At 55.3% G+C, this 16559-nt stretch overlaps 1 protein-coding gene across 1 annotated transcript in view; it reads left to right on the forward strand.

Annotated features, from left to right (window-relative positions):
- Nucleotides 1-994: 994 nt before the first annotated feature.
- Nucleotides 995-16559, forward strand: part of PSEN1 (presenilin 1) — a 52842-nt gene continuing 37277 nt past the window's right edge. The window contains exons 1-2 of the mRNA XM_029067159.2: nucleotides 995-1047; nucleotides 12991-13139. Of these exons, the coding sequence (XP_028922992.1) occupies nucleotides 13053-13139 (87 nt within the window). The 5' untranslated portion in view covers nucleotides 995-1047; nucleotides 12991-13052. The remainder of the gene's footprint in view (nucleotides 1048-12990; nucleotides 13140-16559) is intronic.

The following is a 16559-nucleotide window of genomic DNA, read 5'->3' on the forward strand; positions in this document are numbered from 1 at the left end:
CGTCCTGTCCCCGGCGCTTAGTACAGAGTCTAGAACATAGTAAGCGCTTAAATGCAAAAAAAGCAGAAAAACTATGTTAGGAGGATCCTGTCCCCGGCGCTTAGTACAGAGACTAGCACATAATAAGCGCTTAAATATAAAAAAAGGAAAAAAACTATGGAAGGAGCGTCCTGCCCCCGACGCTTAGTACACAGCGTAGCACATAATAAGCGCTTAAATACAAAAAAAGGAAAAAAACTATGTTAGGAGCGTCCTGTCCCCGGCGCTTAGTATAGAGCCTAGCACATAGTAAGCACTTAAATACAAAAAAAGGAAAAAAAAACTATGGAAGAAGCGTCCCATCTCCGGCGCTTAGTACACAGCGTAGCACATAATAAGCGCTTAAATACAAAAAAAGGCAAAAACTGTGTTAGGAGCGTCCTGCCCCGTACGGAGCCTGGAACATAATAAGCGCTTAAATACACAAAAAGGAAAAAGGAAAAAACTATGGAAGGGGCGTCCTGCCCCCGGCGCTTAGTACACAGCGTAGCACATAATAAGCGCTTAAATACAAAAAAAGGCAAAAACTGTGTTAGGAGCGTCCTGTCCCGGCGCTTAGTACGGAGCCTGGAACATAATAAGCGCTTAAATACACAAAAGGGAAAAAACTATGGAAGGGGCGTCCTGCCCCGGCGCTTAGTACAGAGCCTAGAGCATAATAAGCGCTTAAACCCACAAAAAAGGGAAAAAACTATGTTAGGAGCGTCCTGCCCCCCGGCGCTTAGTACAGCGCCTCGAACCCAAGCTGGGCGCGGCCTCGGCAGTCCCCCCCAGAGCCCGCAGGGGGGCGCTCCGCACGCACGCACGCACGCGCGCGCTGCCGCGGGGACGGGGCGGCGCAGGCGCACTGGGCCCCGCGGCGCCCGGAGGAGGGGGCGGGCGGAAGCGGAAGTGACGTCGGGGCGGGCCAAACCGGAAGTGGCGGCGGAGGCCGGGCTGCTGCTGCTGCTGCTGCTGCTGAGGAGGGGAGCGGCCGAGGAGGAAGAAGAGGAGGAGGAAGAAGAGGAGGTGAGGCGACGGCGGCCATGCAACCCCTAGTAGTCAGAGCCCCCCTCCCAGCCGCGCGGTGACCTTGGCCCAGTCGTTTCCCCTCTCGGGGCACAGGGCCAGCTGCACACCCCAGCGCTTAGCACAGTGCTTGGCACCTGAGCTCGCTTTGCAGAGGGTGGGTCCGTTCTATTGTGGTATGGTCCTCTTCCAAGCGTTTAGCACAGCGCTTAGCACCTAAACTAGTTGGTGGGCAGGGGGTGGGTCTGTTCTATTATGGTATGGTCCTCTCCCAAGCGTTTAGCACAGTGCCTGGCACCTGAGCTCGTTGTGGGCAGGGAGTGTGTCTGTTCTGTTATGGTATGGTCCTCTCCCAAACGTTTAGCACAGTGCTTGGCACCTGAGCGCTCGCTTTGCAGAGGGTGGGTCTGTTCTATTGTGGTATGGTCCTCTCCCAAGCGTTTAGCACAGTGCCTGGCACCTGAGCTCGTTGGGGGCAAGGGGTGTGTCTGTCCTATTGTGGTATGGTCCTCTCCCAAGCGTTTAGCACAGTGCCTGGCACCTAAGCTCGTTGGGGGCAGGGAGTGTGTCTGTTCTATTACGGTATGGTCCTCTCCCAAGCGTTTAGCACAGTGCCTGGCACCTGAGCTCGTTGTGGGCAGGGCATGGATCTGTTCTATTATGGTATGGTCCTCTCCCAAGCGTTTAGCACAGTGCCTGGCACCTAAGCTAGTAGTGGGCAGGGAGTGTGTTCTGTTACGGTATGGTCCTCTCCCAAGCGTTTAGCACAGTGCCTGGCACCTGAGCTCGTTGGGGGCAGAGGGTGGATCTGTTCTATTATGGTATGGTCCTCTCCCAAGCGCTTAGCACAGTGCTTGGCACCTAAACTCGTTTTGCAGGGAGTGTGTTCGTGATATTGTGGTATGGTCCTCTCCCAAGCACTTAGCACAGTGCCTGGCACCTGAGCTCGTTGGGGGCAAAGGGTGTGTCTGTCCTATTGTGGTATGGTCCTCTCCCAAGCGTTTAGCACAGTGCCTGGCACCTAAGCTAGTTGTGGGCAGGGAGTGTGTCTGTTCTATTACGGTATGGTCCTCTCCCAAGCGTTTAGCACAGTGCCTGGCACCTGAGCTCGTTGGGGGCAAGGGGTGTGTCCGTTCTATTGTGGTATGGTCCTCTCCCAAGCGTTTAGCACAGTGCCTGGCACCTGAGCTCGTTGGGGGCAAGGGGTGTGTCTGTCCTATTGTGGTATGGTCCTCTCCCAAGCGTTTAGCACAGTGCCTGGCACCTGAGCTCGTTGGGGGCAGGGAGTGTGTCTGTTCTATTATGGTATGGTCCTCTCCCAAGCGCTTAGCACAGTGCCTGGCACCTGAGCTCGTTGTGGGCAGGGAGTGTGTCTGTTCTAATTGTGGTATGATCCTCCCCTCAGCGCTTAGCACAGTGCCGGGCACCTAAACTCGTTTTGCAGGGAGTGTGTCCGTTCTTTTGTGGTAATGTCCTCTCCCAAGCGCTTAGCACAGTGCCCGGCACCTGAGCTCGTTGTGGGCAGGGGGTGGGTCTGTTCTATTATGGTATGGTCCTCTCCCAAGCGCTTAGGACAGTGCTTGGCACCTAAGCTCGTTGTGGGCATGAGATGTGTCTGTTATACTGTTGTCCTCTCCCAAGCGCCTAGCACAGTGCCTGGCACGTACGCTCTCCTTTAGACTCAGCTCGTTGTGGGCAGAGAGTGTGTCTGTTTTATTGTTCTGTTGTCCTCTCCCAAGCGCCTAGTACAGTGCTTGGCCCCTAAGCTAGTTGTGGGCAGGGAGTGTGTCTGTTGTATTGTCCTCTTCCAAGCGCCTAGTACAGTGCCTGGCGTATACGCTCCCCTTTAGACTAAGCTCGTTGTGGGCAGAGCGTGTATCTGTTATATTGTGGCATTGTCCTCTCCCAAGCGCTTAGTACAGTGCCTGGCACACACGCTTTAGACTAAGCTAATTGTGGGCAGAGAGCGCGCGTCTGTTGTTCTGTTGTCCTCTCCCAAGCGCCCAGTACAGTGCTTGGTACCTAAGCTTCCTGTGGGCAGGGAGCGTGTCTGTTACATTGTGATATCGTCCCCTCCCAAGCGCTTAGTACAGTGCCTGGCACGTAAGCTAGTTGTGGGCAGGGGGCGTGTCTGTTGTATTGTCCTCTCTCGGGCGCTTAGAACAGTCCCTGGCACCTAAGTTAGTCGTGGGCGGGGAGTGTGTCTGTTATATTGTGGTATTGTCCTCTCCCAAGCGCTTAGCACAGTGCCTGGCACGTAAGCTTGTTGTGGGCGGGGAGTGTGTCTGTTATATTGTGGTACTGTCCTCCCCCAAGGTGGTCTTGTCCTCTCCCGAGCGCTTAGTACAGTGCCTGGCACCTAAGTTAGTTGTGGGCAGGGAGTGTGTCTTGTAATATGGTTGTATGGTCCTCTCCCAAGCGCCTAGTACAGTGCCTGGCACGTACGCTCCCCTTTAGACTAAGCTAGTTGCGGGCAGAGAGTGTGTCTGTTGTATTGTTGTACTGTCCTCTCTCAAGCGCCTAGTACAGTGCCTGGAACATACACTCCCCTTTAGACTAAGCTTGTGGTGGGCAGGGAATTTGTTATATTGTCCTCACCCAAGCGCCTAGTACAGTGCCTGACACAGACGCCCCCCCCCCCCTTAGACTAAGCTTGTTGTGGGCAGGGAATTTGTCTGTGGTATTGCTGTATTGTGCTCTCCCAAGCGCCTAGTACAGTGCCTGGCACATGCACTCCCCTTTAGACTAAGTTTGTGGTGGGCAGGGAATGTTCTACTTTGATATTGTCCTCTCCCAAGCGCCCAGGACAGTGCTCTAGCCCGTCAGCGGGCAGGGACGGTCTCTCTCTGTTGCCGGCCTGTCCATTCCGAGCGCCTAGTACAGTGCTCTGCACTTAGGAAGCGCTCAATAAATACTGTTGAATGACTGAACGAATTCAGTGAGGGAGGGAGGAGGGGGCAACGCGATGGACAACTTGGAAGCCAACCCGGAGGAGAATGGACGGGGCTCCGGGGGGGCCGGGGAATCCAGACTAATCAGTCCAGTCGGGAACCGGCGGGAGACTGCTTGTTGGACTCCCAACAGCCTTAGGCTTTGCGCCTCCGGATCCTTGGTCTAATGGGTAGAACCCAGGCCTGGGAGTCAGAAGGACCCGGGTTCTAATCCCGGCCCCGGCCCCTCGTCGGCTGCCGGGTGACCGTGGGCCAGTCGCTTCGCCTCTCTGGGCCTCAGTTCCCTCATCTGGAAAAGAATAACGGTGCCTGTTAAGCGCGCCTCCCCTGCGCCAAGCGCTGTTCTCAGCGCTGGGGCGGATGCAGCCGAATCGGGTTGTCCGCGGTCCCTGCCCCACCGGGGACTCACACTCTTAATCCCCATTTTCCAGATGAGGGACCCGAGGGCCGCAGACGGGACGGGACTCGCCCAGGGTCACACGGCAGACACGTGGCGGAGGCGGGATTAGAACCCGGGTCCTCCTGACCGCCGGGCCCTACCCACTGAGCCACGCTGCTTCGTCCTAGGGGTGAAGACTGGGGAGCCCCACGTGGGACGGGGACCGGGCCCAACCCCATTTGGTTGTATCCACCCCGGCGCTTAGAACGGCGCCTGGCACATAGTAGGCGCTTACCGCGGACCACGGTTATTATCATCACCACCCTTCCGGCATCTTCCCGACTTGACAAACGCTATCTGAGGCTTTTGGCAGTTCAGGGGCTTTATCCCGTTTTAGCGCATCCTCATCCATCTGCTCCGCACAACTTAAGAAGTTGAGGCAAAATGCCCGACTTCCTCCTCCCGCGAAAGAATAATGATGTTGGTATTTGTTAAGCGCTTACTATGTGCGGAGCACTGTTCCGAGCGCTGGGGTAGACACGAGGTCATCAGGTTGTCCCCCGTGGGGCTCACAGTCTTCATCCCCATTTGACAGATGAGGGAACTGAGGCACAGAGAAGTGAAGCGACTCGCCCAAAGTCACCCGGCTGACAGGTGGGCAGAGCCGGGATTCGAACCCATGATCTCTGACTCCGAAGCCCGTGCTCTTTCCACTGAGCCACGCTGCTTCTCTACTAGAACCACGTCTATTAGCGAGAAGTAGGATTGACGATGGCATCTGCGAAGCGCTTACCCTGTGCCGAGCACCGTTCTAAGCACCGGGGTAGATAGGTCATGCGGTCGTCCCACGTGGGGCTCGCGGTCTTCGTCCCCATTTTCCAGATGAGGTCACTGAGGCCCAGAGAAGTGACGCGGCTTGCCCACCGTCGCCCAGCTGACGAGGGGCAGAGCCGGGATTAGAACTCACGACCTCTGACTCCCAAGCCCGGACTCTTTCCGCCGAGCCATGTTGCTTCCCTTCCCTTTGAGCGAGGCACCCTCGTGGGTGACCTAAAGGAGATGCACAGCACTTAGGTGGATATTGTAATTTATTTATCTATTATGATTATTGTGATTATTATTAATGTCTGTATCCCCCCTCTAGACTCGTCACGGGCAGGGAACGTGTCCACCAACTCTGTCGTATCGCACTTCCCCCAACCTCCCCGTACACAGTAAGTGCTCAGTCGGTCCGTCAGCGGTATTTATCGAGCGCTTACGACGTCCGGACCAGTCGGTCGTATTTACTGAGCGCTTACTACGTGCAGAGCACCGTGCGAAGCACTGGGGAGAGAACGGTACGGCAGAATTAGCAGACGCTCGCCCACGGCGAGCTGACGGTCGAGACGATCGCTCCTCTGTGGGCGGGGAACGTGCCTGGCAACTCTGTCCCGAACGCTTAATACAGTGCCCGCGATGGAGGCCCATGCTGTGATTAGGGATTTAATTTCGGAGTTTTATTCTTCTTCGTGGACTCACTGGACGGGTTCTCCGTCCGCTCAGAAAGAGAAGACGAGGCTCTCCTTTTTTTAATCGGCGCCTCTCCTAAATCAACCTCAACTTCCTGCAGTTTCCACCTGGGATTTCCCATTCCCTTGTACTTCGGCGCTTCCCGTCTCTTGTCGGGGAATAAAGGGCGGGAGACGGGATCACCGTGAGCTCGTTCCCGCCCGGCTCCGCGCTCGAAAAATGGGATGGCTCGAGACACACGCTGCGGATCCGCGGCAGGCAGTTCCACGACTAGGAGAGGGAATGAGAGACAAAGAAGAGGTCGGGGAACAGCCCAAAACGCTACAGACTCTTAAGGATTTAATTTTAAATCCGTGGACTCGAACCGCGCAGGAGTTCAGCGTGGTTTCGACTTAAATAGAAAGAGCCGCTGGTGAACAGCGAATCGTAGGCAGGAGGTCCTTTACCGACTGAGGGGGGAAAAGGGATTCCGAAGCAACCAGACGTAATTAGGTGATATTTGATCAATAAACGGAACCAGTGGCGTTGTCCGCCGTGACGTTCATTCAGTGGTATTTATTGAGCGCTTAGTAGGTGCAGAGCACTGTACTAAACGCTTGGAATGGACAGTTCGGCCACAGATACGGTGACAGTGGAGGAGAGCTGAGATTAGAATCGAGAATTCACAGCGTCGGATTCTCTTCCCCTAGGCTGGTCCGTTCCCTCAGTTTCCGTACCACGGGTTTGATTTTGGCAGGAAATGGAGTTACGGGTTCCGACAGAATCCTTTCCCTTATAATAGCAATTATGGAATTGATTAAGCGCTCCGTGTCCGGCGCTGCTCTAAGCGCTGGGGTAGATGTAGGCAAGTCACTCAACCGCTCTGTGCCTCCGTTCCCTCATCCGTAAAATGGGGATTAAGACTGTGAGCCCCGCGTGGGACGACCTGATTCCCCTGTGTCTACCCCAGCGCTTAGAACAGTGCTGGGCACGTAGTAAGCGCTTAACAAATACCAACGTTATTATTAACATTATTAGGTAAGCGAATCAGACCCAGTCCCTGTCCCACGCGGGGCTCCCGCTCTTCAGTAGGAGGCAGAAAGAGCGGTCTTAATCCCCATTTTACAGCCGAGGAAACCGAGGCCCGCAGAAACGAAGCGGCTAGGGAATGTCTCTGCTAATTTGTTGTATTGTCCTTTCCCAAGCACTTAGTACAGCGCTCTGCACGTACTGAGCGCTCGATAAATACCGTTAATAGATTAATAGATGGCAAGCAAGGGACCGACCTGGAGTTAGCATCTCTGCCTCCCAGTCAGTCGACGGTATTTATTGAGCGCTTACCGTGTGCAGAGCACCTGACTGAGCGCTTGGGAGAATATGTGTATCCCAGACACATTCGCCGTCCACAGGAATCTTTCTATTAGGCCTTAGCGCGTTGTCTGATTTTCGTAGAGAGCCGTTGTGTTTAAGAAGGCAGGAATCCCCCCTCCTCCTCCCCCCCCCACCCCCCCCTTCCCCCTTCCCCTCGGCCCTGTGCTCATTTGTATGTATTATTTATTACCCTATTTATTTTGTTAATGAGGTGTACATCTCCTTGATTCTTGATGATGTTGTCTTGTTTGTACATCTCCTTGATTCTTGACGCTGTTGTCTTGCTTTGTTTCGTTCTTGTTTCGCTCTGCTGTCCGCCTCCCCCGTTTAGACCGTGAGCCCGTCATGGGGCAGGGATCGTCTCTGTCTGTCGCCGAATTGTCCATTCCAAGCGCCCAGTACAGTGCTCTGCCCATAGTAAGCGCTCGATAGATGCCACTGAATGAATGAAGGAATTGCAGGGCAGTTCGGAAGGGGTCATTCAAAACTTTGCAGCAGCTTGGCCTCAGCCCCACCCACATCTAGTGCTGGCCAACCTTTATCCCTTCTGCCCCTGCTGTCACAGCAGCCCTGGCCTTGGCCTCTCCCTCCCGTCTCTGTCGGCCTTCCCCTCCTGTCTCCGTCAACCTTCCCCGCCCATCTGTTGGCCTTTCCCTGTGTCTCTGTCGGTCTCTCCCTTGTATCTCTGCCCACCTCTCCCTCCCGTCTCTGTCGGCCCCTGCCTCCCCCCTCCGTCGGCCCCGTCTCCCTTCTTTGTCGGCTTCTCCCCTCCCATCTCCTTCGGCCTTCTCCCTCCCGTCTCCTTCGGCCTCTGCCTCACGTCTCTGTCGGCCTCTGCCTCACGTCTCTGTCGGCCTCTGCCTCCCGTCTCTGTAGGCCTCTGCCTCCCGTCTCTTTTCTCCTCTGCCTCCTGTCTCTCTCTCGGCCCTTCGCTTCTGTCTCTCTCGGCCCTTCCCCCCATCTCTGTTGGCCTCTGCCTCCCATCTGTCGGCCCTTCCCTTGTGTCTCTGTCGGCCTCCGCCTCACGTCTCTGTCGGCCTCTGCCTCCCCTCTCTGTCGGCGTCTGCCTCCTGTCTCTGTAGGCCCTTCCCTTCTGTCTCTGTCGGCCTCCGCCTCCTCTCTCTGTTGGCCTCTGCTTCCTGTCTCTGTAGGCCTCTGCCTCCCTTCTCTTTTGTCCTCTGCCTCCCGTCTCTGTCGGCCCTTCGCTTCTGTCTCTGTCGGCCTCTGCCTCCCCTCTCTGTCGGCCTCTGCTTTCTCTCTCTGTCGGCCTTTCCCTCCCGTCCTCTGCCTCCCATCTTTTTTGTCCTCTGCCTCCCGTCTCTGTCGGCCTCTGCCTCCCGTCTCTGTCGGCCTCTGCCTCCCGTCTCTTTTGTCCTCTGCCTCCTGTCTCTGTCGGCCCTTCCCTCCTGTCTCTTTTGTCCTCTGCCTCCCCTCTCTGTCGGCCTCTGCCTTCTGTCTCTGTCGGCCTCTGCCTCCTGTCTCTGTCGGCCTCTGCCTTTTGTTTCTGTCGGCCTTTCCCTCCCGTCTTTGTAGGTCTCTGCCTCCCGTCTCTTTTGTCCTCTGCCTCCTTTCTCTGTCGACCCTTCCCTCCTGTCTCTGTCGGCCTCTGCCCTACGTCTCTTTCGGCCTCAGACCTCCGTCCTTAGCTGTGCTGCGTGGCCCTGACTTGCTCCCTTTATTCACCGACCCCCCCCCCCCCCCAGCCCCACACCACTTCTGACCAGATCTCACGTTTTTGTCTTTCTTTTAGTGCCTGTTCCCCCCTCTCGACTGTAAGCTCGTCGTGGGCAGGAAATGTTTCTGTCTATTGTTGAATTGCCCTCTCCCAAGTGCTTAGTACAGTGCTCTGCACACAGTAAGCGCTCAATAAATACGACTGCCTCAGCTAACCTATGTAACTTCAAGTGCTTACTACAGTGCTCTGCGCTCAGTAAGTGCTCAGTAAATAACACTGCTTTACTAAACCCACTGTGGGCAGAGAACGTGTCTGCTAATTCTGTTTTATGGTCTGTTTTACTGTTAGAACCCAAAGTTACTCCTCTTTGACTGGGAGCTGGGTCGGACATGATTTTGTATCCACCCCAGAGCCTAGTACAGTGTCCGGCACGTACAATGAGCACCCTGGAGTACCACTGTTATGAGCATTATTATCATTATCCCTTATATAGATCAGATTTCCTCGTTTGGTGCTTTTGTCCAAAGCGGTCGGTACGGGACGAAGGACGAAGGCGTGAAGACTTTGTATTCATTCAGTCGTATTTATCGAGCACCTACTCCGCGCAGAGCCGAGGTAGGAAACTCAGATTCGTCTCTCAGCTCCCGGAATAATGAAAAAACGAATCGTTTTGGAGCGGGCACAGAAATGCCTCCTTGTTTGGGATCTTGAAAATAGTTAATTTTGAAATTTTCTTCTTCCCCACGGACTCATCCGACTAGTTCTCTGTCTGGTCGGAAAAATAGGTGAGGCTTTCTTTTTATCAGCCTCGACTTCCTGCAGTTTCAAACGGGGATTTCCTGTTCCCCGTTAAGGCAGCGCGCCCGGTCTCCGTGGCGGAATAAAGGGCGGGAGACGGGATCGCCGCGAGCTCGCGCCGGGCAGGGAACTTGTCCACCCTCCCCGTTGTATGATCCTCTCCCCGGCGCTTCGTACAGTGCTCCGCACACCGGGCTCAGTAAATACGATCGACCGAGCGATCGGAAGCAGGTCGTGGGCCGGGAACGTGTCTTCCTAACTCTTGTCGGCCTCTCCCTCGCGCTTAGCACAGCGCTCTGCACGCCGTAAGCGCTCGGTAAATGCGACCGATTGACTGGAAGCTCACTATGGGCAGGGAACGTGTCTACCATAAATCCCGGCTCCGCCACTTGTCAGGTGTGTGACTCTGGGCAAGTCACTTCTCCGCGCCTCGGTTACCTCATCTGTAAAGTGGGGACGAGACTGTGAGCCCCACGGGGGACAACCTGATCACCCTGTAGCCCCCCAGCGCTTAGAACAGTGCTTTGCACATAGTAAGCGTTTAACAAATACCATCATCATCATCATTATTATTATTGTTACCATCTCGGTGAGACCGTCTGACCGAGAGAAGGGAGAAAAGAAGCCAACTATAAGCTCGCTGTCTGCAGGGAAAGGGTCTGCTGAATCCACTGCGTCGTGCTCTCCCAAGCGATTATTTCAGCGCCCTGCGCCCGATAAAGCGCTCAGTAAATACGACCGATTGACTGGCCCAGCCGACCTCACCACAGAAGACGTTGGCCAAGGGTTCCCCATCTCGAGAATCTCAGCGTCTCAGAGAATGCCCTCAGCGCCCGGGCAGATGGGGGAAAGAAGACGCGCGTCGTGCTGAAATCGATACCGGCGCTTAATAGATACGAGCCTCTCTTCAGCCCTCGGTTTACCGGCTCCAAGAGCAGACGTCCGGAAACCCGTCGTATCTAAAGCCTCCCCTCCCCAACAGGTCGTGTTTCCTCAGCCCGGGGCAAAAAGTGGCCGAAAGCCTGGCAGGCCTGGGCTCTGCGGCCAGCCGGACAATGGGACTATTGAATTTCAGCCGGTCAGAGGCCGTTTCTGGACCGGGGCCGCCTAAGATGCCCGGACCCGGCCACTTCTCGACAGCAAATGAGGTGGGTCAGGCCGAACTTGAGTCTCCTCAAGGCAGGGTTGGCTGCCAGACTTCGGTTCAGTCGGCTTTATTGAGCGCCTGCCGTGGGCGGCGCACCGGACCGAGCACTCGGGAGACGCCGAACAGACGCGGTCCCTGCCCACAGTGAGTTGACGGTCTAGAGGGGGAGACGGACGTGAACGGAAATACATTTGTCAACGGGCCTCCGCGGGAAATGGCCTCCTCGGTGGCGCCTCGTTCTCGATTTCCCACGTTGGCTTCGTTCAGAGAGTTCTCTCTGTGCTGCCCCAGTCGGTTTCGATCTCTTGCTCGGGAAGCAGGGAGGCCTGGTGGATAAAGCCCGGGTCTGGGAGGTCCGGAGTCCTAATCCCGGCTCCGCTCCTTGCCTGCCGTGTGACCTTGGCCAGGTCACTCCACTTCTCTGTGCCTCAGTTCCCTCACCTGGAAAATGGGGATTCAGACTGTGCGCCCCATGTGGGACAGGGATCGGGTCCAATCTGCTTAGCTTGCATCTGCCCCACCGCTTAGGACAGTGCCCGGCACAGGGGAAGCGCTTAATCGGTGCCATTAAAAAAAAAGAAATCTACACAGTCATAAAGCACGAGCTCGTTATGGGCAGGGAAGTGCTGGCTTTGTCGTATCGTACTCTCCTAGGCACTTAGTACAGTCCTCTGCACATAGCGTTCAGTAAATACCATTGATTGATTGCCACTGGGGAAATAGACTATAAGTTAGGTCAGTATGGGTAGGGAATTTGTTATATTGTACTCTTCCAAGAGCTTAGTATGGAAAGCATGGCTCAGTGGAAAGAGCACGGACTGGGGAGTCAGAGGTCATGGGTTCAAATCCCAGCTCCGCCGCCTGTCAGCTGTGAGACTTTAGGCAAGTCACTTAACTCCTCTGTGCCTCAATTACCTCAACTGTAAAATGGGCATTAAGACCGTGAGCCCCACGTGGGACAACCTGCTCACCTTGTATCCCCCCGCCCCAGCGCTTAGAACAGTGCTTTGCACATAGTAAGCGCTTTAAAAATGCCATCGTCATTATTATTAGTGCTCTGCACACAGTAAGCGCTCCATAAATACGAATGACTGATAAATCAGTCGCTTTTTGCCGATTTCGAGCAGCTTGTCCAGGAGGAGGTCGAGTGCGTTTATCGAGCACTCAACCGTAAGCTCGTTGCGGGGAGGGAATGTGTCTGTTCTCTCCCGAGCGCTTAGTACACTTAGAACCCAGGATTTCTGATTCCCAGGCCCATTTTTTTCCCCACTAGGCCACGCTGCTTCCCTTGCCCTGCAAAGGAAAGTGAGAGAGTACTCTCTGGGGTAAGAGAATCCCGAAACGAAAGAAAACAAAACATCGTCTGTTAGGAGCCGGCCTTTGTATGAGACGAGTCACGCGTGAAATGCTTTATTCGCTTCCCAGTGTTCCCGAGTGCTGCTTCGGGCTGGTAATTTGTAGGCCAGAGATCTTAGCGTGACCCCCTCAGTTCTCTGACAGGAAAATATGACAGTCTTAAGGAGGAGCTATTTGGGGACGTTTACAGTATTTCAGACTGTTGGAGAGCGTTTGGGGAAAAAAGCTTATCCTGTTTTTATATGGTCCTCCGTTCTCCGGGGAAAATATTAAAATCGTAAGGGACATTTCACAGCATTTCAGAATTTGGGAGTGCATTTAGGGAAAAAGCTTTGTTTCTTTTTACACGGTCCTCTGCTCTCTGTCAGGAAAATATTAAAATATTAAAAAGGGGGCTATTCTGTGACGTTTCACAGCATTTCAGAATCTTGGAAAGCATTTGGGGAAGACGCTCGTTTCTTTTTACACGGTGCTCCATTCTCTGCGAGGAGAATATCACGGTCTTCAGAGGGAGCCGCTTTGTGGCATTTCCCAGTATTTCGGGTTACTGGAGAGCATTCGGGGAAAAAGTCTGTTCCTTTTTACCCGGTCTTCCGTTGTCTGGGAGGAAAATATTACAGTCTTCAAAGGGAGCTACTTTGTGGCATTTCCCAGGATTTCAGAAGATTGAAGAGCGTCTGGGGGAAAACAGCTGATTTCCTTCTCTTTTGCCCCAAAAGGTCTTTTTTAAAGAGACATCAGTCGGGTCCATAAGCGTGTCGTCTGCCTTTCCTTTCAGCGTCCGAGGAGGGGACCGGTTCGTCGGTGAAGTAGAAGAGCAGTTTCCACCAGACCCTTCCAATGACGGAACTGGTCGCCAACTTGCCCCACTGCCAGAACGCTCAGCTGACAGATGACAATCACCTGAGCAACACAATCCGCTGCCAGGTACGGTGGACACTGCGGGGTTCATTCCGGGGCACCTCGCCGTGGTGGTGATGATGATGGTAAATTCGTTAAGGGCTTAGTAAGTGCCGGGCACTGTGCTGAGCACCGGGGTGGATCCGAGCAAATGGGGTTGGACCCAGTCCCCGTCCCACGTGGGGCTCACGGTCTCCATCCCCCTTTTCCAGATGAGGGAACTGAGGCCCGGAGAAGTGAAGGGACTCGCCTCAGGTCAAGCAGCAGGCGGGTGGCGGAGCCGGGATTAGAACCCAGGACCTTCTGACTCCCCGGCCCGGCCTCTACCCACCAGGCCGTTCGTTTTCAGATGGTTCTCGGGCTCAGAGGCAAAGGTGTTGGCTGGGCTTTGTGATTGGAATGTGAGATTAAGCAGGGGCGCTCTTCATTCCCAAGCGCTTGGTACACTGCTCTGCACCCTGTAAGTGCTCAATAAATACGATTGAATTCATTCGGAATCATAGCGATTGAGCACTTACTGTGTGCAGAGCACTGTACTAAGCGCTTGGCAAGTACAGTTCAGCAATAAATAGAGACAGGCCCTGCCCACAACGGGCTCACAGTCTAGATGGGGGGGAGACAGACACCGAAACAAGTAAATGGGCATCGGTAGCACCATAAGCAGACTTACAGATATGCACACATCATTAATAAAAATAAATAGGATTATAAATATATGCATGTGTATGCAAGTGCTGTGGGGCGGGGAGAGAGGGGAGTAAAGGAGAAGCAGCGTGGCTCGGAGAAGCAGCGTGGCTCAGTGGAAAGAGCTCGGGCTTTGGAGTCAGAGGCCGTGGGTTCGAATCCCAGCTCTGCCACTTGTCGGCTGTGTGCCTCTGGGCAAGTCACTTAACTTCTCTGTGCCTCAGTTACCTCATCTGTAAAATGGGGATTAAGACTGTGAGCCCCACGTGGGACAACCTGCTTCCCTTGTGTCTACCCCAGCGCTTAGAACAGTGCTCTGCACTTAGTAAGCGCTTAACAAATACCAACAAATAAAGGAAAGAGAGGGAGTCGGGGCAATGGGAAGGGGAGGAGGGGCAGAGGGAAAGGGGGGATCAGTCTGGGAAGGCCTCCTGGAGGAGGTGAGCTTTCAGTAGAGCTTCGAAGAGGGGAAGAGAACCCGTTTGGCGGAGGTGAAGAGGGAGGGCGTTCCAGGCCAGGGGTAGGACGTGGGCCGGGGGTCGACGGCGGGACAGGCGAGAAGGAGGCCCGGCGAGGAGGCGAGCGGCGGCGGCAGAGGAGCGGAGCGTGCGGGCCGGGCTGGAGAAGGAGAGAAGGGAGGTGAGGTAGGAGGGGTGAGGGAATGGAGAGCTTTGAAGCCCCAGAGTGAGGAGTTTTGGTTTCGGGCGGAGGTTGACAGGCAACCACTGGAGATTTTTGAGGAGGGGGGTGACTTGCCCGGAGCGTTTCTGTAGAAAGATAATCCGGGCAGCGGAGTGAAGTATGGACTGAAGTGGGGAGAGACAGGAGGTCGGGAGATCAGAAAAGAGGCTGATGCAGTCATCCAGTCGGCATAGGATGACTGATTGTACTAAAGTGGTAGGGGTTAGGGTGGAGAGGAAAGGGAGGATCTCGGTGATGTTGCGAAGGTGAGACCGGCGGGTTTCAGTGACGGATCGGACGTGTGGGGCGAATGAGAGAGCGGAGTCGAGGAGGACGCCGAGATCGCGGGCCCGTGAGATGGGGAGGACGGTGGTGCCGTCCCCAGTGACGGGGAAGTCAGGGAGAGGACGGGGTTTGGGAGGGAAGAGGAGGAGCTCGGTGTTGGACGTGTTGAGTTTTCCGGGGCGGGAGGACATCCGGGTGGAGACGTCCTGGAGGCAGGAGGAGATGGCAGCCTGGACGGAGGGAGAGAGAACGGGAGGAGATGTCGATTAGGGCGTCATCCACGTAGAGATGATGGTTGAAGCCGTGGGAGCGAACGAGTTCACCGAGGGAGTGAGTGTAGACGGAGAACAGAAGAGGGCCGAGAACTGACCCTTGAGGAGCCCCTACAGTTAGTGAATGGGAGGGGGAGGAGGAGCCCGCGAAGGAGACCGAGAATGAACGGCCAGAAAGGTGAGAGGAGAACCGGGAGAGGATGGAGTCCGTGAAACCGAGGTGAGATAAGGTGTGGAGGAGGAGGGGACGGTCGACGGCGTCAGAGGCAGCTGAGCGGTGGAAGAGGATCGGGATGGAGTTAGGAGCCGGTGGATTTGGCAAGAAGGAGGTCACGGGTGACCTTTGAGAGGGCGGTTTCGGTGGAGTGGAGGGAACGGGAGCCAGATTGGAGGGGGTCCAGGAGAGAGATGGAGGAGAGGAATTGGAGCCAGCTAGCGTCGACGACTCACTCCAGGAGTTTGGATAGGAAGGGTAGGAGGGAGATGGGGCGATAACTGGAGGGGGCCGTGGGGTCAAGGGGGCGTTTTTTAAGATGGGGGAGATGTGGGCATTTTGAAGGCAGAGGGGAAGAAGCCGTTGGGGAGTAGGCAGTTGAAGGTGGAAGTTAAGAAGGGGAGGAGGGAATGAATGAATTATGGACCAACCGATTTATTACCTATTCCCCCCATTCCTACACCCGTGCACGTGGTCTCTCGATCTCTCTCCATCGTCTTCTCTGAAAGTGGTGAGTGCTCTCTTTCTCCCCCTCCCCCCCATATAATATCCTCTAAAAGTTATGGTCTCTCAATCAATGGCATTTATTGAGCATTTCCCATGAGCAGACCACTGGACTAAGCGCACGGGCGAGTCCAATTCACCAACAGTGCTGGCAAGGCGGGCTTCCTTCTCACAGGGAGCTTCGCGTCTCTCCGTCCCCACCTCCCGGGGTCAGCGGGGGACCTGTCGAAGCCCCTGCCTGTCCAGGACCCCTCAGTGATCCGAGGGTCCCCGTCGCCGGGGACCTCACCCACCGCCCCCCTTCACCCTGAAGATCCCTGCCCTCCTCCCCGTCCCCATCCTGCTGCTGGGAAACCAGCTCACCGTCCTGATAAGAAGAAGAGTCGTAGTAATGGTGGTGTTTGTGAAGCGCTTACTCTGCGCCAGGCGCTGTCCTAAGCACTGGGCCAAGCTCATCGGGTTGGACACAGCCCCCACCCCCATGGGGCTCACGGTCTGCATCCTGTTTTCCAGATGAGGGACCCGAGGCCCAGAGAAGTGAAGGGACTTTCATGCAGCAGACAAGGAGGGCCGGAGCCGGGATTAGAACCCAGGTCCTCGCTCGATCCAGTAGGCTATGCTGCTTTCCCATTCCCAGTCCTACACTTCTAATTCCTTCTGCCCTGGGGATTTTCTAGGCCCACACCAAGGGCTTTTCGGTTATCTGGGAGGGAAGCAGCGTGGTCTAGTGAATAGGGCACCGGCCTGGGAGCCCAAAGGACCTGGGTTCTAATCCCATCTCCGCCACTTGTCTGCTGGGTGACCTTG

The sequence above is a fragment of the Ornithorhynchus anatinus genome, chromosome 1 (assembly GCF_004115215.2).
Source record: "Ornithorhynchus anatinus isolate Pmale09 chromosome 1, mOrnAna1.pri.v4, whole genome shotgun sequence".
Taxonomy (NCBI): Eukaryota; Metazoa; Chordata; class Mammalia; order Monotremata; family Ornithorhynchidae; genus Ornithorhynchus; species Ornithorhynchus anatinus.